This window comes from Sparus aurata, chromosome 4 (assembly GCF_900880675.1).
Source record: "Sparus aurata chromosome 4, fSpaAur1.1, whole genome shotgun sequence".
Classification (NCBI taxonomy): domain Eukaryota; kingdom Metazoa; phylum Chordata; class Actinopteri; order Spariformes; family Sparidae; genus Sparus; species Sparus aurata.
Genome location: NC_044190.1, coordinates 28,951,433 through 28,977,412, shown reverse-complemented (window position 1 = coordinate 28,977,412; position 25,980 = coordinate 28,951,433). Strand labels below are relative to the sequence as shown.

At 39.0% G+C, this 25,980-nt stretch overlaps 1 protein-coding gene across 3 annotated transcripts in view; it reads left to right on the top strand.

Annotated features, from left to right (window-relative positions):
* The window catches only part of LOC115580272 (CUB and sushi domain-containing protein 1-like), a 419,751-nt gene that overhangs the window by 243,323 nt on the left and 150,448 nt on the right, over positions 1-25,980 (top strand). For all 3 annotated transcript variants that reach the window (XR_003983835.1, XM_030414457.1, XM_030414456.1), the window contains exons 9-12: positions 1,281-1,405; positions 9,888-10,009; positions 24,394-24,497; positions 24,862-24,974. Coding sequence is in view for 2 of the 3 variants with exons in the window: in XM_030414457.1 (XP_030270317.1) it covers positions 1,281-1,405; positions 9,888-10,009; positions 24,394-24,497; positions 24,862-24,974 (464 nt within the window). In the remaining variant the exon portion in view is untranslated. The remainder of the gene's footprint in view (positions 1-1,280; positions 1,406-9,887; positions 10,010-24,393; positions 24,498-24,861; positions 24,975-25,980) is intronic.

The following is a 25,980-nucleotide window of genomic DNA, read 5'->3' as shown; positions in this document are numbered from 1 at the left end:
ATCAGTGGCAGCTAAATTGTCCTTATGTTTCTCTCATGATTATGAGGAAATCAAAACGGGCATTTCATTTTTACGTTTAGCGGATAATACTTTCAGGCTGAAAAACGCTTGAACAAATCTTTTAATGCTTAGCTCCTGGTGGACTTATTCACCATCAGCACCATGACTGTACATACTCCATAGTTCTATTATTGGAGCTTCAGCGAAAGGTCATTACCTCTGTGTGTTTGTGCGTATGCATGTTGGCATAGATGTGTCTGGTGTGTGTTACAGGTTTCTATCTAATCATCATTGAGCACCAAGATGCAGGAGCTTGAGCAGATTTCTGGTCTGATGAGGTAAAACAGGAGAGGACATGAGCTGTGGAGAAAATAAGAATTTTCGCTGTTGGGCAGTGTGCAAGATGGCTGTACCTCAGTGTGCCATGGCCGTTTCCATTGTCAGACAACCACGTACACAATTGCAGTGAAAAGTTCTTTCAGGAAAAAAAGCAATAACAGTAAGTTTTTCTCTGGTAATTGTAAATTTCACAGCAAGCGGCTGCACGTAAGGTATTTTCAGTGCCATCAGTGGCACCAAAGTAGCAGAAGCTGTAAAGTGAATGACCCAACTCTCCGTGACAAAGGCACTAACAGAGAGATTCGGCCGGGCTGTGCGACTTCACAGTGTTTAACAACAGGGTGAAGCCACTGAACAACCAGAACCCTACGTAGCGAATGTTTGGCCAGGTGGTAGACTGCGGAGTGTGTCAGCAGGGAAGAGACATTAAGCTTTACAGACACGACACCATGCAGACTACCACTTAGATGGCTGAATGTCCCTCTCACGTGTTAGGCAGTGGGGTGTTGGAGGGAATGGGAGCACAGGAAGGATCAGAACCACTGATGAGAGAGAAGGCGAGAAGAGTTGAGAAAAGAAAGGAAAGGAAAGGAGAGCAAAGAAAAGAAGATAAGAGGAAGGTAAGATGACGAAAAAGTACGGGGTCTTACAGAAAGAGGAATTAGAGATTCAAATTGGATGATCTGTGGCGATGGTTGTCTTCCACAGGGACCTAAAAAGCTTTACATCATTAATATCATGACCGTGATTCATAAATTATTTCTACAATTATCTCCTGAAAGAGCCCAGCTCTCTTAAGATATAAGCTGTGATGTAAGAGCTTTCTAAAAGTATCACAAAAACACCTGACTGGGGCTTTTTGAAGAAATCAGAGCTGCAGTCATCCTCACTGTTGTTACTGTTTTTGACAAGTGTTGTTATTGTTGTGTCTCCTTAACTAGAGTTGGCTCCAACGTCCAGTTCAGTTGTGATGACAGCTATGTACTACAAGGATCTAAAAGTATCACCTGTCAACGAGTCACCGACACACTAGCTGCCTGGAGTGACCACAGACCCATCTGCAGAAGTAAGTTTCATTCATTTTCATACACTGGTTTTATACACTGGTTTGACATCTACCATGGTGATATTAAAGCACTTAAAGCAAGGAGTAAAAAGTAATCTGACGGCCATAGACTGCATTTATTTAGCACATTTATCCTGAGACAGTCGCAAAGAGCTTTACAATGAGTCACTTTCACATGCATTCACACACACTGCCGTACACATTTTTAAACTGACGGTGACTGAGCTGTCAGACAAGGTGCTGACCTGCTTATCTGGGATTCAGTGTAACACTCAAGGACACTTCAGGGTGCTGTAAGTAGGTGCCAAGAGTTAAACCATCAACAGTGAAGACCTGCTTTACCTACTACTATTAGGTAGAGGTCCAACGGTTCAGGAATTATGCCTAACTGCTGTAGGCAATGTTGCACTGAAACTAGACTTGAATTTTACATTAGAAAGCATGACTAAGTCACCCAAATATAATGTTATGTTAAATGTTCTTGAAGCAGTGGACTTACAGGTCTTTATTAGGATTTGGCCATACAGATAAACATGTTAGTAAGACAAATCCATTGTTATTTTTTTAATTCTCAAGAGATTAGTTGTTTATAATGTAAAGGGTAAAATAACATCCTTTGGTGATATAATTTTGTACTTACTGCTGCCTAAGACCCTCATGATGTTGTTCCAAAGCCACCAAGCACTGAATAGAAAAAAGCCTGTCCCCCCCAGGCTAGACACTGAAGCAATCACAAGATTCTTGTCTGAACTCCTTTGACAAGGAATCTTCTGCTCAGGTGGGATGGAAAGTTCAGAACAAGAGCAGGACAAAGCAGGGCCCTAAAAAACAATTAACAAAACAGAGAACAACACTTGAAATTTCTTTGATCAGCGCAAAAAAAATATGTTAACCGCTCCTCACAACCATTGCCACAGCTGGACAATCTAATGCAATCCCCAAAGGAAATTGTTATATTTGTGGCTTTTTTGCAAATGCCAAGGCTCTAAAGTATAATATCACTGACACATAATGAAATATATCACTGTGATTAACATTTTGTTGTTTGTTGCTGTGTTAAAATCATGATTCATTTTCTGACTGACTGGCTGTGTGACTAAATAAATAACTGCATGAGTGGCAGTGAAACGATGCAGGGGCTCTCACTGCCCACATGTTTACTGACAATACCCTGTTGGGTTTATTGCTCCACAATGAAAAGGCAGACAGTTAACACACACACACACACACACACACACACACACACACACACACACACACACGTGTGTGTGCACACAACACACACTTACATTGACAGCAAGTGTCCGGACAATGTCACACACTTCATAGCTGCAGCACTACTTGCCTTGAGCTGTGTGTGTGTTTGACAGACAGGCAGTCCCAGTGCTCAGACAAACACTATAGGGTCGCTGTCACATCGTATTACAGTGTAAGTGTGTGTGTCTGTTTTTGTATATGTATGTCTGTCTAGGACTGCAGGAACCCTTCTGACTACATGATACTGGCCACTCTTGTCAGGAAGAGACAGTAGAGAGGAAATAACAATGACGAGTGAGAGATGTGGAAGGACATGTGAATATTATTTTCACAATAAGCTTATTTGCAAAGCTTTTCTTCGTACTGACTGTTCATATTTCCATATTTTCACATTTTCATTTTTATTTTAGTTAGGTGACCATGAACCAAAAATTGTTGCAGATTTTTGGTGCAGTACATAATTCTTTCTGTGATGATCTTATCTCTTAGTAAAGTGTGGACTGTAGTACATTTGAGTGATTTTTCTGCTGGTTATGTTGGGGTATTGCATTTTTGGAAGCATATGTGTCCAAGGCTGTAGTGAACTTTGCATGAGCCTTCTGAGCAATGTGTAGCGGTGTCAAACTCCCAAGCTGTGTGTGAAGTTTCCTTTGTTCACCCACTCTTTATTCCACCAAATTATACATGTCGCCTAGCTTCAGCCTCCTCCACCATCGTTGTTCTTGCCTTCCAAAAAAGTATTATATGAGGGGACAACGAATAGTAGGTACTGTCAATTCAAGTTGATTTGAGATTTATAGGTCACAGCTGTGTGAGTAAAAAATGAAATTTTTGAACAATGCTTATGCAATGTTTTTTATGCTCTGCATAAGAATTGTATTTTATGAATGAGGCCCCAGATCTTTAAATCTTCAGCAATATTTCAGATCATAGAATAGACTTTATAGTGAACAATTAGTACATTCAATCATGTGTATCAAATTGAGAATTTCTAAAAGATACAAAATACACAAACTTTTTTGTTTCTTTGTTTGTTTCATAATGTGCCGAGATGCAGTCTGGACAGTTTTGCAGTCTGTGATGGAAGATGTGTTGGAATTCTTCTGTCCTGATGTCACTGGGGAGCTCGTTCCACCATTGTGGAGCCAGAAAAGCAAACCGAGTCATGAATGAAGATTTACTACCCACAAGAGTGGAAAATTTGCCCATCTGGCAGTCCATTACACTGCCAGTATGATTATTCCAAGTGCTAAAATTAAATGTGCAAAACTTAAGAAAAAAGGATTAAAATGAAGTTTTTAAGGTTTGAACAAGCATGATACCTGTTTGGCACCAAATCAATTGATCTACAGTGTCCAATACAAAAAGGTGACTGTTAATCACAGAATATTATATTCAGCTTTTCAGCTTTGTAGAGCTTTCTAGAATCTATGAGTTTCTGACTTAACCCTACAAAGACACATTTATTAAGTTATTGGTAAAAATATAGTTAAAATCCTGTAGTACCCCAGCTGTAATCGTAGCTTTTTAATTATATATATATTACTTAACAGTGTTTGTCAGTGCCGTTTTCAGTCATCCTCAAGTTGGAAAACTTTTCTTGTTAACTTCAGTGTACCATGCCTTAGGCAAAAGAAGGAGACGCACGCAATCAAGCAAATTACCAAATTATTTATTAAACAAAGGGAAAAAGATAAGAGTAGCTTAAGCTAACAGTGGAATGTATTATCAGTAAGATCAGCAGTGTAGGTAGGAGAAGTTTATGAGATGTTGTATGGTGCAGCTAAGCCAAACACCAACCAAAAACATAGTGGGTGTTTTAGGGTTTAGGAAATCAGCAATGGAAAACCAGTAATTTAAAGTAGCGCTCTCAAGCAGGGCCCAGGTAGCTTCAAACGACAATACACACAATGCAAAACTGCTATAAGCACTTCTCCACAGCTGGGCTCACTTGTAGCTGTGACATTTCTACATTTGTAAAGAAAACCTTTGTTTAAACCCAACTACATTTCGGAATAAATATATTACGTTGTAGATCCAAATGTTTCCAAAGGTGCCTCTCATGCTTAGCTAAACTGGATAAAAAATAAAATGATGCTCAAGACATCTTTAATGTATTTGCATAATACTTGAAAATTGCGAATGGTGCAGAAATACAGACACTCAATATGCATTACATTTCATATTCCTTCACTGAAATGGTAAAAGAAACAGATGCAGAAAGTATGTTACATTTGAACTGTCCCAGGGTTGACTTTGAGAAAAAATCTGAATTTAAAAAGTGAATATTCAGTACGGCACAACATAACAGCAGCCCGACACTGCAAATTCCATCACATACATGTTAAAGGAGAGAGGGCAAGAAAGGGAAAGAGTAGGGAAACAAGTAGGCAGGCAGAGGTTAAAAAATCCTATACTGTAGCCCTGGTGTATTGTGTTATCTGGTATGATCACTCTCCTGAGATTCAAACCCATGAGCCTCTCTCATTCTCTACTGAGACTTTAATGTTAATTAGAAGCTGGTCTCTGGGATGAATCGCCATGAATGTGTTTCTGTGTGTCTGTGTGTATGTGTGTGCGTACCTGTGTGTATCGCAGTGTGTTTCAGCTCTTTTCTAATTAACAGGCAGATCAGTCATCTGAGGTTCTCCTCTCTGCCCCTTTCTCTTGTGGTATTTTGTGTCTCAGTCTCTTTCTTGCCTCTTGCCCTTCCTCCCTCACTTTCTTTTCTCTTCCTTTCTTACATTATTATCTTTCAACCTATCCACTCACTCTTTCTGTGTTTTTCTAACCTCTCTCCCTCATTTCTTTCCAATTTGTCTCTCACCCTGTCTGTAAACTTCTTTAATTTGTTTTTTTCCACCCATCTCTCTATCTCCTCACACTGCCACTATTATTCTGTATTATTCTTATGTTCTGCTTATATCCATTCTTGTCTCAAATGTCAATGGCCTTTTCTCGCTCTAATGGCAGTGATTGCCTTCAGCTAACTCATTATGATAGATAAAGGGCAAATATATGATCAGATAAAACTTCCTCCGCAGTGTGACAGTGCTTGTTGACTACAACTGATTGAAAATGTCAAGTAAGCCCTTTAAAATTACTATGATCGCGAGAGAGGGATTTTTAAAGGGACTTTTGACACTACACTTTTTTCTGCCAAGTAACCCGTTAAGGCAATAAAACATCAAAGAGTTTATGAGGTACTGAAGACAAGAAATATTACCCTGAATATCATACAGGACAAAATCAATATATAAAAAATAGAGCAATAGGAAGAATATTATGAAAAATGCAGTTGATAACAGGAATCTGCAGGCTCCTCAGGGGCAAAGGTACTCAACGTTTACCAGCAAAAGAAGGGAGTTTGGTAGCAAAAGCAAATACCCATGTTATCTGGAACATAGAGGTCAAAGTTAGATTTCTCTTGCCTTGCTAACAGCATGTCAGCTGGCCAGTTTCTTTAGTGGGGACTCCCCTTTGCTCCTCAGCCCGTTATTCCTAATAGTCTGAAAAAGCCCTGACAGCCCTTTGTCCCAAAAAACACAAGCAGTCTTCAGTGTCCCATTGCTCTGAAAAATACACTCTCCCTGGAGTTTTTTGTCCTAAACATCTTACTTTATTTAAACGTGCAGGAAACACCGAAGTCCGGTGACCTTTGATGTCATGATAGTGACTGTCATGCTAACAATGGTAAATGTGTAGGGATGGGTCACTGATCTAAAATTAGACTTTCTTCGACACTTCATGAAAAGATGTTTCCAAAACTAATAATTGAATTGTCATCAGCCTTAACTGTATTATGAGATAAATGCTAACATAGAATACTAGTATGCTAAAGAAATATGAATCCGTGTACCCTTCGTTCTTTGGTTTTTCCGTTTCAAAACCAAATTAAAATAACAGAAAAACAACTTTGTTTTTCTGTTATTTTGTTTTAAAACAAGAACGGAAAAACGGAAAAACAGAATAACACAAAATCACACATTTTGTAGCTGTTATTCTGTTTTAAAACAAAAACAGAATAACGTGAAAATTAAGTTTTTTGATTTTTACTGTTTTGTTATTGTGATATTTGGAAAATTCGGATTTAGGAGTGGCAGCGCAGTAGGCTAATTGTAATTCATGTAATTCACACAGAAAGCTGCGCTGCCGCTCCTAAAGAGACTTGACGGTAGACGTCATGATGATGAGATCGGGGTGTTTCCCCTGCGGTTATTTTTCAAAATATACACCTGCACCCTGCGTTTAAAGGGACCCTGCGGTTAATTGTAACCCGGCTATTATTTGGTAATAAATGGTATATTTACACCCCGCTCTGTATGCTGGAGCGGCGGCGGCCATGCGCATCCGCGATTCATTTACAGCCTAGAGGCGGGGTGGTGTGTGTCTCCTCTCTGCTCTGACTGGACTGCTGCACGAGACTATTGAGAGACTGACCGCCTGTGAGTGCTTTTGGACGGGGGAGGGACTAACGGCAGCACCCGCTGCTCATTGAGCACAGTAACTGCAGAGTGATACGTGCTTCCAAGTCAGAGTCTCCAAACACCAAAAAAGTCTCCAATAACACCAGTAAAAGTCGCTAGATTGAAGATTTGTTTGTGTGTTATAATAGTCCAACCACTTGCATTTCGACATTGGGGGAATTTTCGTGATTTTTTTTTTCTTTTTTTTTAATAATCTTTTTTCCGATTTTTTATTTTTCATGGAGCACAACTTTCGCTGTATAAGTAGCCTATGTTTCAGACGCCGATCTGGAAACGACTGTGATTACTTCTATAAACAGGGTAGGCTATGTGTGTATGTAGCCTATAGGCATATCCTACTGATAAAAAAAATTGATTGACATTCTGCTCCGGAACATTAGCTCGTCCGGTCCGCCCCCGTCTCAGGAGAGAAAGAAGGAGAGACGGAGCAGCTCCAACATTTTAAGTGCGCCCTTACTTTATGGCCATAAAGTCTGTAATAAGGGTGCACTTAAAATGTTGGAACGGCAGGCTTGACTACGCGGAATTTTAACCAGATTCCACACCTTGTTGTAACCTACACACACGGAGTGGATCCAGTGGAAATTAGGGGTCACCCTCTCCAGGAGTGAAGTCCATATTAGGAAATGTGCGTCACGCACCGAAGGTGGACGTGATCTCTCTCATAATGAACTGCCAATGAACACAAGAGGTCTGTCTGAGCCTCTAAAACACCTTTTTATGTGATAGTCAGCATCAGAAGGAATCTAATAATGGACTAATGCAGTGGTTCTCAACCGGTGGGGCGGACACTCTCCCGGGGGGGTGCGAGTAGGCTACAGGATGGGAGGGAAAAAAAAAATCGTTAAAAAGATTGAAAAATAAAAAATAAAATCACGAAAATTCCCCCCATGTCGAAATGCAAGTGGTTGGACTATTATAACACACAAACAAATCATCCTTCTGGCGACTTTTTTGCCAAAAGCGACTACCGACAAATAGCGACTTTTACTGGTGTTATTGGAGACTTTTTTGGTGTTTGGAGACTCTGACTTGAAAGCACGTATCACTCTGCAGTTACTGTGCTCAACGAGCAGCGGGTGCTGCCGTGAGTCCCTCCACCGTCCAAAAGCACTCACAGGCGGTCAGTCTCTCAGTAGCCTCGTGCAGCAGTCCAGCCTGCAGTCAGAGCAGAGAGGAGACACACAGCACTCCGCCTCCAGACTGTAAATGAATCGCGGATGCGCATGGCCGCCGCCGCTCCGGCGTACAGAGCGGGGTGTAAATGTACCATTTATTACCAAATAATAGCCGGGTTTCAATTAACCGCAATGTCCCCTTTAAACGCCGGGTGCAGGTGTATATTTTGATAAATAACCGCAGGGGAAACACCCCGACGTCATCATCATGACGTCTACCGTCACGTCTCTTTAGGAGCGGCAGCGCAGCTTTCTGTGTGAATTACATGAATTACAATTACTGCGCTACCGCTCCTAAAGCCGAATTTTCCAAATATCACAATAACAAAACAGTAAAAATCAAAAAACTTAATTTTCACGTTATTCTGTTTTTGTTTTAAAACAGAATAACAGCTACAAAATGTGTGATTTTGTGTTATTCTGTTTTTCCGTTTTTCCGTTCTTGTTTTAAAACAAAATAACAGAAAAACAAAGTAGTTTTTCTGTTATTTTGATTTGGTTCTGAAATGGAAAAACCAAAGAACGAAGGGTACACGGATTAATATGTTTTGCTTGTGTCATATATTTTCTCAGTATTGTTTACAATTGAAGTGAGTGAGCAAAGTACAGGAAATAGTCTCTAATAAGTTCTAATGCTTCAATCAGCTCCATTGGATTGTAATTATACATATATTAAGTAATATGTTGTGTGTAATTGGAACACTCTTCTGGAGAGAGGCCCCCATTTTGCTATGACTAAATGCTTGTTTTTAGGTCTTGAGGTTGTTCATGTTTATTTCTTGGGTCATTGCAATCTTTCTGAATTTGAACATCATTCGGAAATGTGGATACACTGATTGCTTGACTTGACCTGACCTGATGACCCCATTATAATCGTGCAATATTTGGATAAAATCCATCACATTATCACGTTTGCTAGCAACCATTCTGGTTTAAAAGCCTTTTGCTTTCTCCAAATCAGGGATAAATCTCAATGTAGGGAAAGTGATGAAAGAAAAAGTTGTCAGACGACAGCAAAAGGCTTTATCTACCATTGGACAGGGCTCTAGGTTTTGTATGCATTTTTGTGTATGTATCCAATTGAAAAGGTTTCTTAAAGGCAGCACTCCTGTAAACACTAGATGCATGGCGCTCATGAGATGATGCCTGTGGTACAATTGAATATCCTGAATTTAAGTCCTAGAATAATACATCATTCTCCACTTTATTCTGCAGCACACATGTATAGCACGTTGGATCTTTAAATAGTCTATTGTCACAATATTGCAGTTAATACCCCTCTTTTAGTAATTAGCTATTGGTTAGTTAAAATTATATTGTCTTTTGAGATAACCAAATGTGTATCTATCAAAATGTCTAATTTGTCCACAACCCACACTTTGATTTTTGCTTACATTGAAACCAATGGTCTACAATGACTGCCCTCTGTCACTGCCACACCCTCTCTGTCTTTTCTCTTTCTGAGGTAAAAAGCCATTTGCCATCTGTGAGCGTAATTTTGATTACCCCATAAATCCTTTTTAAAACCCTGTGTCGCTCTGTCTTTCTCTTCCTCTGTAGCTCGTACCTGTGGCAGCAACCTAAGGGGGCCCAGAGGGATCATAACTTCTCCTAACTACCCTGTTCAATATGAGAACAACGCACACTGTGTGTGGGTCATCGCTGCAATGGACTCTGAGAAGGTGAGCTCATTTTCATTATTTTATTTCCTCTTTGTTTCATCAGGCAATTCCATAAAAAAAATTAGTCTTTATAGTCGTATGTAGAGGAAATAAACCTATACCTTGATTTCCTTCACATTGTTTATAATACTGAGATGCCAAGTTAACTTTTTGTTGCAACTTTTGATGTGTATTTTTTGTTATTTTATGTCAAATATTCACCAGTCTATGTTGGTCCATTTTAATTTCATCACTCTATATTGGCAGTTTGAAATATTGCCTGCAGTATTGGTGATGAAATCTTAAACTATTTTTCATTAAATTAGCTGGGATGTCAGCATAGTGATGAGAATATTATGAAACCTGTCTGCAAATTATCTACTCTGTCTATTGAAGATTTTTGCCAAGAGAGGCAAACTGTCCACAGGATGGATACTCAGAATGTGTTATTTATTTGAATATATATTTTTTAAATTTGTTTTCATGTTCCAAAAATCTCAGATGTCAGCAGGTTTAACTGCATGACTGTGAGGCATGACGTCGCTGAAAAAAATGTTAATATTGCATACACAGCCTCCCTGTGGTAAATAGAGATTAAAAAATGCAGTAGAGAGACAGGAGAGGTTAAAAGTTTAAAGGCAGACTAGAAACTATGACAAGTTGTACAAAAATATTCTCTTATGTGGCCTGGTGTTGAGAAATTTTAAGGGCTGTTGTTTTACTCTTCCTTTTTATCATCCTGCTTGCCGACTGAATTCCATTGCTGAGCTCAGGGTCAACACACCTCCCAATTTTTGTGAAGGCAACTTTGTGGTTGAGTCATTGTTAGAGACATGATTAATTCATAAACCTGCGGTTCAACAGCTCAAGTTTCTCTATCTACAGTTTCTTTTGTGGTATTATCTTCATGTCTCGTCACATATCTTGTCTTTACTTCTACTTGCCTCTCCCAGCTCCTGTACTCCCTGCTCTCCAATCTCTCCCTTCCCTCTCCCCCTTACCATCGGCTTGCCTCTCGTTTTTTTTTTTTTCTTAAAATCTATGTTCTTTATGCTCTACCCCTCTCTCCTCACCTCTCTCTCCCTCATCTGCTCTGCTCAGCGCTGCTCTCTTCCCATCTTTCTCTCATTTATCTCTCTCCTTCTATCATCTTCTTTCCTCCTTGCACTTTGATTTGGCTAAAATGTTAAGTTTGAAGATGCTGAGATTGGAGAGAGGGAATAGCAAAAAGAGAGCAGAATGGCACTGAGCACATTGAAAACTACAGAGAAAAAGAGAGAAGGAAAGCACAGACATGATTAAAAATCGAGCACAGGGAAGGGGGAAAAGGAAAAAAGACTGACTGTCCAAGCAGGTACTTGACATGTGACATTGAATCTTTCTCTAAAGATGCATGGAAATGGAGTCTACTTACCTTTGGGCCTCTGAAGGAGTAGGATAGAGAAATTGTGAGATATAATTGAGGGGAGAGAACAAAAAAATAAAAGGTTGGAGAAGAAAGGGCTCTCATTTCTGTGTCTCTCTGACCTTGGGAGAGAGAAATTGCAACATATGATGACTAAGAACTTGAGTGTATCCGTGTGGATTTATCTCACCCACCTAGCTTTGAGACTGGAATTACTTTTTCAGTTTCCATTTTGGAGATTCTTTTCAAATCAACATCTGGCAGTCTGATTGGTCTGCATCTTAAGACATTTCGATTGAAGTGACAGTTGAAGTTGCCTTTTCCTATTTCAAGTGTCTCACAAGAAATCACAGCTTTAGGCAAAAGGAAGTAATTGACATTGCTGCATTTGTAAAAGTTTCATCATGACAAATTTAACATACATTATTAGTGATTTTGCACGATGTCCGGTGACAGATGGAAAGGCATCCTCTTGTTTTGTGTGTGTATGTGTGTGTGTGTGTGTGTGTTCATCTGGGTTTAAAATAGAATGCAATACAATAGAGTATAATAGATTCACATAGCCTTAGCTTTTGACAGACGGAATGGGTTTTATCTGCTCTGTGTACTGCTTGTGCATGTGTGTGTGCACGTTTGTGTGTGTGTGTGTGTGTGTGTTGAAAATGCTTGAGGTTTTGAGAGCACTTTAAGAATGTGCTATAATGACAGATTATCAGCTGCTACAGCTGCTGGCATTTGCAGAATGTCGCTATCTACATACACAGAGGGAGAGACAAGGACAGCAACGAACAAGGGGATAAAGACAGTTATGGACTAGAAATTAATAGAATAGATTCTAAATGAATGACACTGAATTCATTTAAATCTCTTCCATCCACAATACTGAATTGCTGGTGTACTGTATGCAGTTTATAGATTTTTTTTTTTTTTTATTGTTTTTCCAATTTGCCCCATTAAACAGCCTTAGACTTAATAATTTGTGATCCTCTTTATTACAGCACTTAGTGGAATGAGCATGATAGCATGATTCTACACATTAACATGTTCATTCTCTTGTTCTGAAAGCATGCCTTCGATCCGCCTATCTAGCCAGAATGACGTGAATGTTCTCATCAATTCCGCTCACACTGAAAGTGAGCTGTGTCCAGTGAGATTCAAACAAGATATGATTTGCATCCTTGACAATGTTGACAAAAACAGTGAAAGGCAGCTAACTCCTCTGTGTAATTCTATAAAGTGAAACTAAGAAGAAAAAACAATGATGGTGGGCCATCGATGCCTCTAGATTTGAACAATGTCTGCTACACGAGTTTTGAGGCTGTAATTGATATTAAATGTATAAGAGTTTTGAAAATGTCCTTTGTCTGATATGATTTTTTTTTACATTGATACAATATTTTGATATGCGGCAGCTATGTCAGAATTATACTGTGAAACCGCTTAAACTGCAACCAGCTGACAAGTTTGTACGGGAGGCGGATCCTTGGTTCTTCAGGCGATCACTCTGTTGTTGTCACCCCCGATCAAATCAGTACAGTGTTTGTCAGGGTATAGCCCAACAATTCACAGAGCTTCCCCATTGTCTTCATCCAAAGTTTCAAGACTTGATTCAAATTAACAATGACAAGGTTAATCTACATGTTTAGGATTATCCCTAGTGTCTATGAATATTGATGAATATTCCTATTACTTGGCATTTTTATCTCATTGACTTCAACTGAGCTTCAATTGTTGAGCTGTGAAGTTTCTGTTTTCTATCAGTAATCATCTTTCTGTGTAAACACCTTCCTTAAAGGCCCTTAACTTGTTATTTCACAAACGTATCTTCCTTAAGTTGAAGATGTATGTATTCCTGCTTGAACATTGATCTTCAATCATGATTTAATATGTGTATACAGGGAATGAGACAGATGATTAAACACACCTTCAAATTCTAAGTGTATGTTTGTATGAGCTTTTTGTGGTCAGTCAGAGAAAGTGTAAACAGATTTGGAGAGAGAATACATAGATAGAATAGAGATATCTAAAGAGAGCAAACAAGCGTGAATTTAGATGAATAACAGTCATCTTTCTGTACTCCGTTCTTTTTTCTCTTTACATTTTTCCGATTCCATCTCAGACTCCTGCTCTGTCCCTCTTTGTCTACTCTCCTCTTCTTCATTCCGTCTCTCGCAGCCTCTGACTGACCATTATTCCAGATGACTTATTTCATCAATAACGTGTTCTACCAAATTGAGACAGAGATGAATGTTTTCATCAAAGTTAGCGTGCCTTTTGTTCCTTCTTTGTGTAGCTTTACGTGCACAAGTTTCAATAGCCGATAACTAATTCCGGCTGGTTGCGTGTTGTTGTCACTCTGTTAAGTTCTGAATAAAAGCAGCGCAATCAATATAGTTTGTAATGGTCTGACAGCCTGTCTGCAAAATGCTGCAAGCATACTTCTATTTGTTTGTGTGTGTGCCTGTGTTATTATGTGTAAGCGTGTGCACAGTCATCTGGTTTTGTGTGATTTTATGAAAGTTGACTGTGTGTTTTCTGTCTGCCAACTTAATTGCTAACTGCCAGAGGTTGTGAAAAATATGTTGCAGGGTAAACTGTCAACATTCAGGTAGTAGTGAGGAAAAACTCAGGTGCACAGCAGAAAAAAAAGGACTAAGCAGTGTGTGTGTGATTGTGTGTCAGTCACTTGATTCATCAGTATCAAGCAGATAATTATTTTGTTCAAGTCTGAGCCATGCCTGACTGCTCACACACATACACCCTGAAACGCATCATCACACATGCCCATTAGGCCTCTAATCATTGCTGTCTTTTTCCTGATGAATACATATTAGTGTGTGTGTGTGTGTGTGTGTGTGTGAGAGAGAGAGGTATTATGATATTGGATGTGGGGTCATTTTCATGCATGAATCATCATCATCATCATTTTAGTGGCGGCAGGACACATTCTGTGACGTTCTATCAGATTCTGTTAAATTTTACTTGATACAAAAATTTAGGCCAATAAAGGCCTTCGCCAGAATATGGTAAAGTCCTGTCTGATTCTATGACAGTACATTGTTTTGTAACATGACTGCAGAATTGCTCAAGCTGTTACATGATGAAAACATAATGCCCAATATCCCATGCATTATCATAATGGTATGAGCAGGGGTTTCTGTTATATAATATTGCCCATCCACATGTCCTCAAAGATTTCAACATCTCCGACATATGGGAGAAAATCCTGTCAGATACCATTTGTGTTTATTAAGCTAGAAAACAATTCATGGAGCCCGCTGATGCCATGCATCACCAAGCCAAAGCATCTATATTTTAGTGCCTGAGAATGAGACTCAACAGTCAACTGTCTTTCTATAGAATTGCATTATTCACCTTTAGTATAACTGAAATCAGGCTTAGATGAAGTTATTCTTGATGGACATTATGAGCAAGGAGATTCAGGTATGTCGGACTCAATAGATTTTGTTGATGACAGCAGTAATAACAAGAGGTATAATAGAAAACTTGCCAAAACTTAGAATTGGTCACCTGTGGATATCTTAATTTAAACAACTCCAAACATATCCGCTAACTGCTTCTAACTGTAACTGTCATTAGCTAGTAAGCTCAGTTAACAATTCAAATATTGTTTTTTTTTGTTGATAACTCTGCCTTCAATAGATATCTCTGCAATTGAATAAATTTACATATTTGACATAACTCTTATATATTTCAACTTAAGTTTGTTGTTTTACTGAATTTAAAGGAAGAGTATAGGGCTGCAACAATAACTAAACTGCTGATTAATTTTATGATTAATGGATTAATTGTTTTAACCATACAATGGAAAAAAAAAAGCTCATCACAGTTTTGCAGAGCTCAAAACTACCATCTCTACCATTGCTTTGTTGGTGCAACCAACAGTCCAAAAGTCCAAAGTTCAAAGACACATTTACTGTCATCACTGATAAGAAAAGGAGCAAAACATTACATTTATTTAGCTGGCACTAGCAAATGTTGAAAAATCTTTAATTTTCTCTTGATCAACTCATCAATCAAATGACTAAACATTACAGCTCTAGAATATTATGTTTTATTACAACTCAGACTTTGTTTTTATAATAATTAAGCATTATGGGTTATGACATTGTTCTGTGATAACTCTAAAAACAGGTCCAACAGGGCAACAAGCACAAGATCATTCACGCTGTAATTGTTTGAAGGGTTTTTACAGGTCAGTGATTAATTTATTTGGAGTCAGAATATGCCAATATGCCTTCATTGGACTGAGAACAGTACACACTACTACTGAAACAGGAAGTCCGTCTGCTATCTGTAATGGATTGTAACAACACGCAATTTGGGTCATGATTTTACCTTTCAATGGGTTTGTTTACACCCTTTGTGATCATCTGACAATTGTTGCCCTCTCTGACTATTTTTAGTTATGTTGCAACTTTGGAAGATTTCAGCATTTTTCAGAGAGCACAATATTGTCATTACAGATCAAACAGAAGGCCAAAACTACAAAAAGCAAGCCCGAGTTGTAATAAACCCTACTTTCTCTCGATATCAATCTGAATTTATCCTGTGAGCTGCTACGTGTTACTTTGTGTTACTGTACGCTTAAGCTTGCACACTACCAACTGTATATTCCCCTCAAACTGTTATGTCTTGTTGCAGCGTTAGGACTAAATTGCCGGTACAGCGAGATACTGTGTGATTTCTGGATCACTACAAATGATACAACATACACCGTGTAGCTCAGTGAGTTCATTGATCACATAGAGTGAACAAAAGGCATCAGTAAAGTGCTGGGTAAATAACCATCAGTGTCCATGGTAATGGAAAGACATTCACCAATAGCTGCCTAATTAGCACATTATCTCAATTCAAGGCTTTTTGCTAGTCTGGCTTTTGACTGTAATTTGGCAGTCTGTCTGACCATAATTCACTGTATTAGCTCTCATTCATTCTCATTAGGCTCTGATTCCTGAACCTTACACCTCTCCACCAAAGGGGGCTGTCCACGGTGATGCATGAATGTCCCAAAGTCATGCTTTATAGTTTTGTGCACTGGCTTCTTCTAAAGGTGGTAATACATGAATTACATTTCATTTGAGAGCTGTAAGGTAATTCTGGCATAAAGCCTCAACCCACACTCTATTACTGTCAGGAAGCTATCTGCTGTATCACAGTTCATAATTCAGTTTCCACAGAGCTGTCGCACAGCTGTTGCTTAAACCCAGTTTGCAGTTTATTTTACTAAACTGTCCAGCCAACAGGTCAACAGCACTCAAAGGTGCTGTAATGGCTCGACAAGGGAGTTATTTCAGCAGACAGCAACCGTTTGCTTTTTTTACCACTTAAAGCAAAGGTCACCTCGGGGCAGAACTGCAACACATAAACATGGCACATCTGGGTACTTTGAGGGCACAGCCAACAGGCTAGCATCCGCACAAGTCTATTTTAAAATGGACTGGTACTTTATCTTTTCCCTGTGTCCACACGGAGAATCACTTGTCAGAACATATAACAACAGAGACTCAACAATTACGCTAAAGAATATTGACACATAAAACCCAAGATACTGTAATCACAACAACTGCTGCACTCTTGAAACCATTATATCATAGTGCAGATGTAATGTCCTTATTACGTGCAACACCCTTGAGGAAATTTGTCGCTCATGGCCAGATCTCAGGCAATTCAGCCATTCTTTATTTATCTTTTCATCTGTATGACCTTTTTTCCTATTTTCACTGAGCTGAGATCAAGTGGACATCTTGATTATATGCATTCATTCCCAGGATGTCAATCACTATGATTAGATTTCTCGACCATACATCACATGCTTTATTTCCCTTTATTGAGTTTCTCTTTTTTCTCCATTGATTTGTCTGAAGCAGAACAAGTTTGCCACGTTCTGCAATTACAGAGAAGGGTGTTTAGATCTGAGGGAGGCGCTCTGGACAGACAGACCTGGGGACGATTAGCAGGCCTAGACTTTTATCTTTGTTTTAATTTTCTCCCTGTGCTGTTCTAAGTTTCCCCTTTGGTGATCCTGTTTCCTCACACAGGCCAAAGACATGCAGGTCAGGTACACTATAAATGAGTGATCTCATATCTGTCAGCCCTGTGATTGCCCGGCCATCTGTCTAGGTTGCTCTCTGCCCTCTGGTCAGTGCACACTGAGACAGGCTCTGAACTTCAGGACCGTGAAAAACAATAAACATGTAAAGAAAAGCAATGAATGTCTGCTTGAGGCCTTTTCACAATGAGAGTAGAAAATTCACACCTCCATTTATTTTAATGAGAGCCTGGCAATAGACAATGGGAACCACCCACATAACAATTAGTGCAACAGACATAATTTCTGAAACATTTTATGACTCTAGAAGTCACAGTCTGTCTACTACAACTAATGAGTTGACCCTACAGCTCATACACTCAACTGTGGTGGACTGCATAGGGCTATGGCATTGGAACCTGTACTGGCCACCAGCTTGTAAAGGCTTTTCACTGCTTATCTAAATGAACTGTTAGGAATGTAAGAGCAGTGTTTTTTTATGCATCCTGCTCTTGTGTTTTCCCCTCATTGCCCAGCTGCGTGGTGTGTATCCATCGTAACATTCTCTGTAGCTTCACGATGCAGCCCACTGTAAAAATGATTTATAGCGCTCTCTTGAACTGCAATGAGCAGCAAAATGCTTAAAATAGTCTGATTAGATTTGTGATGACTAATCATAAGAAAGTGACTTTAGCATGACAAAATTACATGCATTAATAAGAGTACTCTGATATGTCATCAATTACAGGCATTTTGTTTTCTATGACTTATTGCATTGTGAAAATAACTTAGTGTGCTGTGGGTCATGTCCTCGAGCAGGATTTTGTGTTATTCTACTTGTTTAATTGGCTGAAAGGCTAAAAGTAATGTATTGGAAAACAGCCCCAAACTGCCTTTGTGGCAGCTCACCAATGACTCAACATAGCTGCATAATCTCAGCAAGGGAATTCTCCTGCACTCTGTTTTCAGGACAGCTGTACCCTGTCTGTACTACTTCTGACAGGGGGTCACCTCAGTACATAGTTTCAACTTTTTCCTGACAGTTTATTTTTGATTCAGGGTAGTAGAGACGCATTCACGCCAGGGGTCTAATGATTCATTTTAACATCGATTCGATTTGTATCACAATTTGTGGTTGCCGATACGATTCAAGGACGATCTTGGTTCATTTAGAACAATACGATCCAATACGATTCAGTGACTTGAAATCGATTCAAAAAATTCAACCAGTGTGTCTGTGAAATAAATACCTGGATACTGGACAGTACAGGTGAAGTTTCCTAGATTCCAGTTGTTTCTTGTAAGGGAATCAGGTTTAATTTAATCATGGATAAAAACAAATCAACAACAATTAATGTCAATCGTATTAACCTTTTATTTGAATGAAGTGCAACTAGGAGGTTAACCTTGTCTGCTCTCATTTTTAATATAAAAAGAGTACAGTAAGTGCAACCAACATTTCTTCAGGTTGAATAAACAGTAGGTTTACCTGCTACTTCTGCTGTTTTTTACAGCATAAAAAGAGTACATTAGTAATACCAAAAACAGAGTGCAACCGACATTCTGCAGAGCTGATGTTACCTTGCGCTGCTGCTGCAGCAGTGGCGCTGCAAGAGGTGCCTGGACAGTCGGTGTTGCGTGAAATCCCATGGCGCCTTAGTAGGTGGTTAGAGAGATTAGTTGTGTTGCCGTGTTTTTTTACTTGGCTTTTACATATTCTACAAACAGCGAGCGACTTAATTAGAACATCTCTGTCTTTGCAAAAGCCAGGGTGTTTCCATACACACTCACCATCTCCTCTGCCATCCGCCATGCTGCATTTTGTTGTTGTTCTCAGATTCGCGCTGCTGCTGGCACGTGCCGATGACGTCACAGACAGGCAGACTTAATCGAGTAACGTTTAACGTGTCTTTATCGTTAAAATTGCTTAAAAAAAACATACATCCTTAAAGTTTGCCGTGCCTAAATCCAATGTGCAATTTCCTAGTATCAATAGAATCAATTCTTTACCATTTCAAACGATTTTTAATTGATATATGTCGCCTGGAATGCCAACTTGCCGAGCACAAATCGATGTAGTTGGATCATAGGAATATAAATCGATTCATCGATGTAGTAGATGAATCGTTACACCCCTAATTCAAGCTTAAGTTGGAACAATATTTGTGTAAAAATACACCTGTCTTAAATCCAAATCTTATTGGGCCTAGAGCAGAATAGAGTTTGTTAATCCTGACTCCACCCCTGTCAAGACCTTTTTTCTTTTCTTTTCTTTTGATTAACAGCATTGTGTTATTAGGCGTGACAACATTGAAGAAACAAGTGTTCCGACAAAATGATTTTGTCTCACTTATCAGCCTTGTGTGCTCAATCTTAGACCTTCCTAGTTTGTAGTCATCAGTGGTGCTCAGGTTACTGATGTCATTTCTGGATACTTCAGTGTTTAAATTATTTAACATGTCTCGTCATTTGCGGTTGCCAACTTGTGCAGTCTAGCTTTAAAATATTTGGTTTTGCATTTGATTTCACTTCTATCATGCTCAGAAATTTGGGCCTTGAATGAATTGGTGACTGAATCGGACACATACATTATCTTACTACACACCATTACTGTACATCATTGTAATACACAATTTGTAAATGTCCCATTCTGTCAGCTCAAAAGCTGTACTGGGTAAATGCCCTAACTTTATTAAAGATACAATTTTCTTTTGCAATAATTGTTACATTTACAGTGGGTCAGTTGAGGGTTCGATCAAATCCAGAGTGAAAATATAGGCAGTGGTGTTCTTTTGGAAATCACTGTGACGTAAGGAAAATAGCCTGTTTGTTGTACTTTTGTTGGGTGTGATAGTAATAAGGAGGTTGGTGTTACTGCCATCAGGATTGAAATGAAAACCTATACTCTTGTGTACTACCCTTGGCAGGGGTCACCTCAGCTTATTCTGTAGTTGAAATGGCTGACTGAACATAATTCATGAGAAGTGCGCCGAGTGTTGACATTTTAACAGGGCCCAAATCAAATCTTTTTGAAGAACCTCTGGGCCGCATGACAGCATAACAGAGGTATGATAGAAACACTACTCCCTGACCATGGAGAGGACCCAAGTGTAAATAACTGTAAAAGAAAAACCAAATGATAGAAGACAATAACCAGAGACTAACCAAAATACTATAGAGAATCATCGGATCCTAGTTTGCTCGAGCAGGAAGATGGATTTATATTTATGTGCTAATTTCTCCCCACCGTTGCTGCCCAGCAGTGACTCAGCACTGCTGCAGCCTCTGCTCAACGAGGGAATTCAGGAACTAGTCCATCCAATTATGGCGATGTGTTCTCTCGCACTACTCTGACGTGAGGTCACAACAGTGAGGGCAAGATCTGAAGGCATAATTTAGTTTTCCAGTTTAAAGAATTTTTTTTTTCCTGGGCAGTGGAGGGTGCATCTCGGGGCGGGCATGCAACCTGTTAATTATCTTCATTACTGTACACATAATCTGAATGGGTACAGTTTGTGTGGCATATAGTGTTTATAAGAGTGTTGGCTGACACTAACCAACAAAAAAGTCTTTGTCTTTGATTGTCTGACTTGAGTGGCATCATATATTTCCTGAGAATTTAGGGTGAGAGTGTAAGAGAAATACCACCATAACTTTCACTCAGCTGTGAGCGTGAGGAGACCCTAAAATCCACAGCACTACGATTTTACTGGCTGACTGACTGAAGGTATTTCATTGCAGGTTTAGATTGTACACTGCTCTCAATGTTTAGATCGCATATTGAGCTGCTTTTAGCTGCTCTGCTGCTTGCTAGTGCACTTAAAGTATCTTTGATAAATAGCAGTTACGATCCTCAGATGAGAGCTTGACAATTGTTTCTATTTTCCTTTTTACTCTATCGACGGTGATGTGTCGTAGTTTCTCTCTTGTGACAAATGTACTTATTGTAATTTGCTTTGGACAAAAGCATCTGCTAAATGCCCTAAATGTAAATGTAAATGCTAGTGCTTATCGCTTCAAACAGCATCCACCATTAAACAGAAACACTGTTTTCTTTTTTTCTTTTTCTGATCTTGGAACTGTACGGTTCCAAATTTGAATATAAAAACTCCTGAAATACTGGTGAGTACCAAATCGCAATAATGTGATGAAATCAAAATAACAAATACAGAACTGGAATACTTAAACTAAAGGCAAAATAGTGTTCATTGGAAACACTGTTTGTCTTAAAATGTGTAAAGACCTTGATTACACTTCTTTCTTTCTTTCTTTCTGTCTTTCTTTCTTTCTTTCTTTCTTTCTTTCTTTGCTTTAGAGAATAAAGAAGCCAATCTAATGTTGTTTGGAGTTGCAGGCTGCTCTTAATGTCTTTCTAAATGGGCCTGTTTGGGTCTATTGAAGAGCTTCTTGCTAATGACCTTAGTGTGATAACGCTTCAGTTCCTCCCTCTAAGTCTGCTGCTGCTATGCAATCTTCCTTGACTGTCTAGGCGCACACATACGCACAAACATATGAATAAAGACAGAAACATGGAGGCACAAAAATCCAAATTGCGCTCACACGTTCAGTGAAACATGTGTGACTAAACATCATTCTGCTTCTGTTGTTAAGACAGATATACCTGCTCCTATTTTTGGACACAAAAGCAGCTTCTGTTCTGCTTCACTCCCTTTCTTTATGACCACATGCTGCTGTTCAATCTTAACAACAACCTTAACATCTCATCCACAAACACACATACATATAGGCTGCAACAACAGCTCATGTTTTACCTTTCTTGGTTTGATTGTTATGTTTCACCTGGAAAGCCCGACTAAAATCAGAGTCATCCATTGTGCAACCAAACCAGGCTTAAGTGTTTTTCAAATGTATTCATATTCTTTTATGATTGAAAGGAATACACACATTATGCATTAGTGATGGTCCTTAAATCTCCAAGCCTCTGAATGGACAGATGCTGTACACAGGCTTAATCCAAAAATATAAAATACATATTTCTCCCTTTTGAGTATGGATTCTTTTACGGACAGGAAAGCACTGGTCATGCAATTTACAGACAAGATGTGTAAGCTGTAGCAGTAAAAAGCTTGAAAGTGTGAGTGTGCCTGTAAGTGTGTATTTCTGTTCATGCACATGTAGTAACTGATTGGCAGTCTTTAACTGTCTTTTAAAATAATTATCACACTAATACCGTGGCTGATGTTTGACAGCCAATAATTGGTTGCAGTATCCACTATAATACCCAGGTATTTGATATGCACTGCTACTGAAGGATAAAACATGTGTCCTGAGAAAATGGTTAAGAAATGTCTAAAGATTTTAAGTAAAGGTAGTGTTTCTTTAAAGAAACCACAGAAACCCATATGGTCTCCAGTGCAAAAGATAAAACAAAAACACAAAAAGCACAATGGTTTATTAATGCCCCCTGTGATTTGTTGTTAGCCAGGGGTTAATACACAATGTTGTTTTGCATCTTTTTCACATTATTTGTGGCCATTTTGGAAAGACTAAAGATTGCCAGAGGCTGCAACATTCAGTGTACAGTATAATAAGATTTTGAACAAGTATGACTCTCATATTTGTCAAGGTGCTTTTGTATGTAAGTTATTGATGTAAAAATGTGCACGTTTGTTTCTTTTACATATTAGCCTGTTTGGATATCAGTTGTAGAGGTTGTTTATGTGTGTGTGCATGGATGCATTTAGGCGTGTATGAATACAGATTTACACAGTTATACGTGCCTTCTTTGCCATTTCTATCATTATGGCAGTTAATCCCTCAGATAGCTCCATATCCTTTTACATTATTTGAACGTTTGCTCGCCATTTTTATTTTTGACAAAGCACGGCCAACGGCTTTGCTATGCATTGCTGATTCTGGCGTGTTGAAATGATTCCTACATCCTTATCACCTGCGGTAACATTTTTCTTCACTGTAGCGTGATTTGCTGTGTGATGGATCCTTCATCCACAATATCACATGCTCGTGGTTCATTTTAGTCCTCTAATACACCAGAAAGTCACTGTTTGGGACCAGCTCCTTTTCTCCTAGAGGTTTTCTGAACACAGCAGAGGTCTGCCATCACCCATTCTGTCAGGGATATGATCTACAGCTAATAAATAATGGACAAGCAGCAAATAATAGAATACCAGTATTACGGCATTTTAGAGGGCACAGTAGATTGATGATGCCGTGCTATATATGCATGCAAGTACAGCCACGGACGTGCCTGTGAGTAAGGCATTTAACACTCAATTTCAACAGCAGGAGGGTGTTTGCAGGGTGCAGAGTGCATAGCCCCCAGAGGTGAGCTTTGAATGTAAAGAAGCATGCTGTCAAATAAAAGCAAGTACTTTGAGTTTCAGAGTGCTGTTGTTTTGCTCTGCTCCCTTTCATTAAAGATAGACTATTTGGAATATGGGTTTTGTCACTGTCAAATTAATTGGCATTGCTTTAGCATAGCAGCTTTAATTAAGTATGATCATGGTCACAGCCAAGAACACTGGATGTCTCTCTCTCTCATGCTTGTTTTGTCATTAGTAAACCAACGTTTTACAATAGAATATTTCCTCCCACATTTGTTGTCTCCTGCTACAAAGAGGAAATGGCTCCACTGTTATCATCACTTTTACTCTTAACTCATCAGTTTATTCTTATGTTTCATAAACAGGGTGACTTGTGTGCTCTCTCCATTGTATGATTCATTTCACATTCTCTGATACTAGAGGTCCCCTAGAAATCCTTGGTTTAATGATACTATCAGTTTTCAAATACATATCAGGTTTTTTTTTTATGTTGTTTTTGGAGACTGAATGCGTAAGGATGACAGAGAACAAAAACAGATCATCCTTTCAGGAATAACAAATCTCTGACTTTGCATTTGTATTCTCACGTTTTTTTGGGTTCTGTGCTTAAAACAGTTTTGTCTTTATTGTTTTGTTTATCTAGGTGATAAAGCTGTCATTTGAGGAGTTTGACCTGGAAAGAGGATATGACACATTAACTGTGGGAGATGGAGGGAAGATTGGAGACACTCGGAGGGTACTCTACGTGTAAGCACCACTTAATGTATATGTTGTGGCCTGTAATACTTACAATATTGATATCTAACACTAGGTGAAGAGGCAGTTGGAGACACATGGATGCAAACTGGAAGATACACATGATGCAGTCTACTTTATTTTGGATTGCGTTATCACATTATGATGTTTTGATGGTATACTAAACTGCATGGGATACAAAAACTGCTGTATGTAAATCATTGACTAGGCCACCTAAGTATGTATATGTTATTTAAGGTATGTACATAATTAGAATATCTTTTAATTCAATAGATTTTAAACCAGTAATGCTTATTAACAGTTTTTGTTAATGTGTATGTTTTCTTCTGTTTAATGTGTGTGTGTGTGTGTGTAGACTAACTGGCTCCAGTGTCCCTGACCTCATCGTCAGCTTGTCCAATCAGATGTGGCTACACCTGCAGTCTGACGACACAATCGGTTCTGCAGGGTTCAAGGCTGTCTATGAAGGTATGGGCTCCTTTACAATGAATACGACGGTTTTCGCTCAAAGTTTTTAGACACCTCCCTTTCCCGCTCCTTCTCTTTGTCTCTAAAACAAACACACACACACACACACACACACAGATATATGCTCACATAATGGAGTGTGAAAGTCATGCCGCTGCTGATGTGGTGATTCAGTAGTAAACACAACTGTTGATTGTCCGCCCTTGTCTATACATGTGAGTGTGTGCGGCTGTGCATTGTGAGAAGGTAATAAATGAATTATGAGTCAATCAGTCGATCGTTTTGCTTGGTTATTTTTCATATTATGCCAAAGCTGACACTGATAGAGAGATAAAGATGGTGACAGTCACAGTGAGTGAAGGTGAGAGGGAGAGATATAGATGTTCCTCTAAATACTTATTATTTGGAACAATCCATTTATTATATTTATATATTTGATTACATACTGCATCTTACCATGCCCATGCAGCTTTTTAAATCGATTTGAGCCAAATGTTAGTGAACTAAATTGAATTCACTAGAGACAAAGCAGTGAGACAGGTAGAGAGAAAGAGGTAATTTGATAAAGGTAGAGACAGAGGAAGAGGGACAACAAGAAATTGACAGAGTGAGACGGACAGAGACCAAATGACAAATTGAGTGAGAAGAAATAAACTGCCTCACAGAGACCAAGAGCGTGCAAGGGAGCAAGAGAGAAAAGGATGAAGGTTGCACCCTTGGTTCTGCTTAGCTATTGATTCAATGATGTTGCTGACAGTGTTGTCCAGGGTCAGTTACCGTTCACAGTGTGTGTGTCTGTGTGTCTGTGTATGCATGCAGCTGCAACTATAAGCAGCTGATGTTCAACATCCTGTTTCTTTAGTTGAGGCTAAGATGGTGCTTAACAACAGCAACAGCTTTTTTTTCTGTATACAACTTACAAAGTGTTCAGAAACACTGAACTTTAGCTACCTCTGTTCCTGTACATCTCAGGACACATACACGACAAATATGACAATATAAAAGT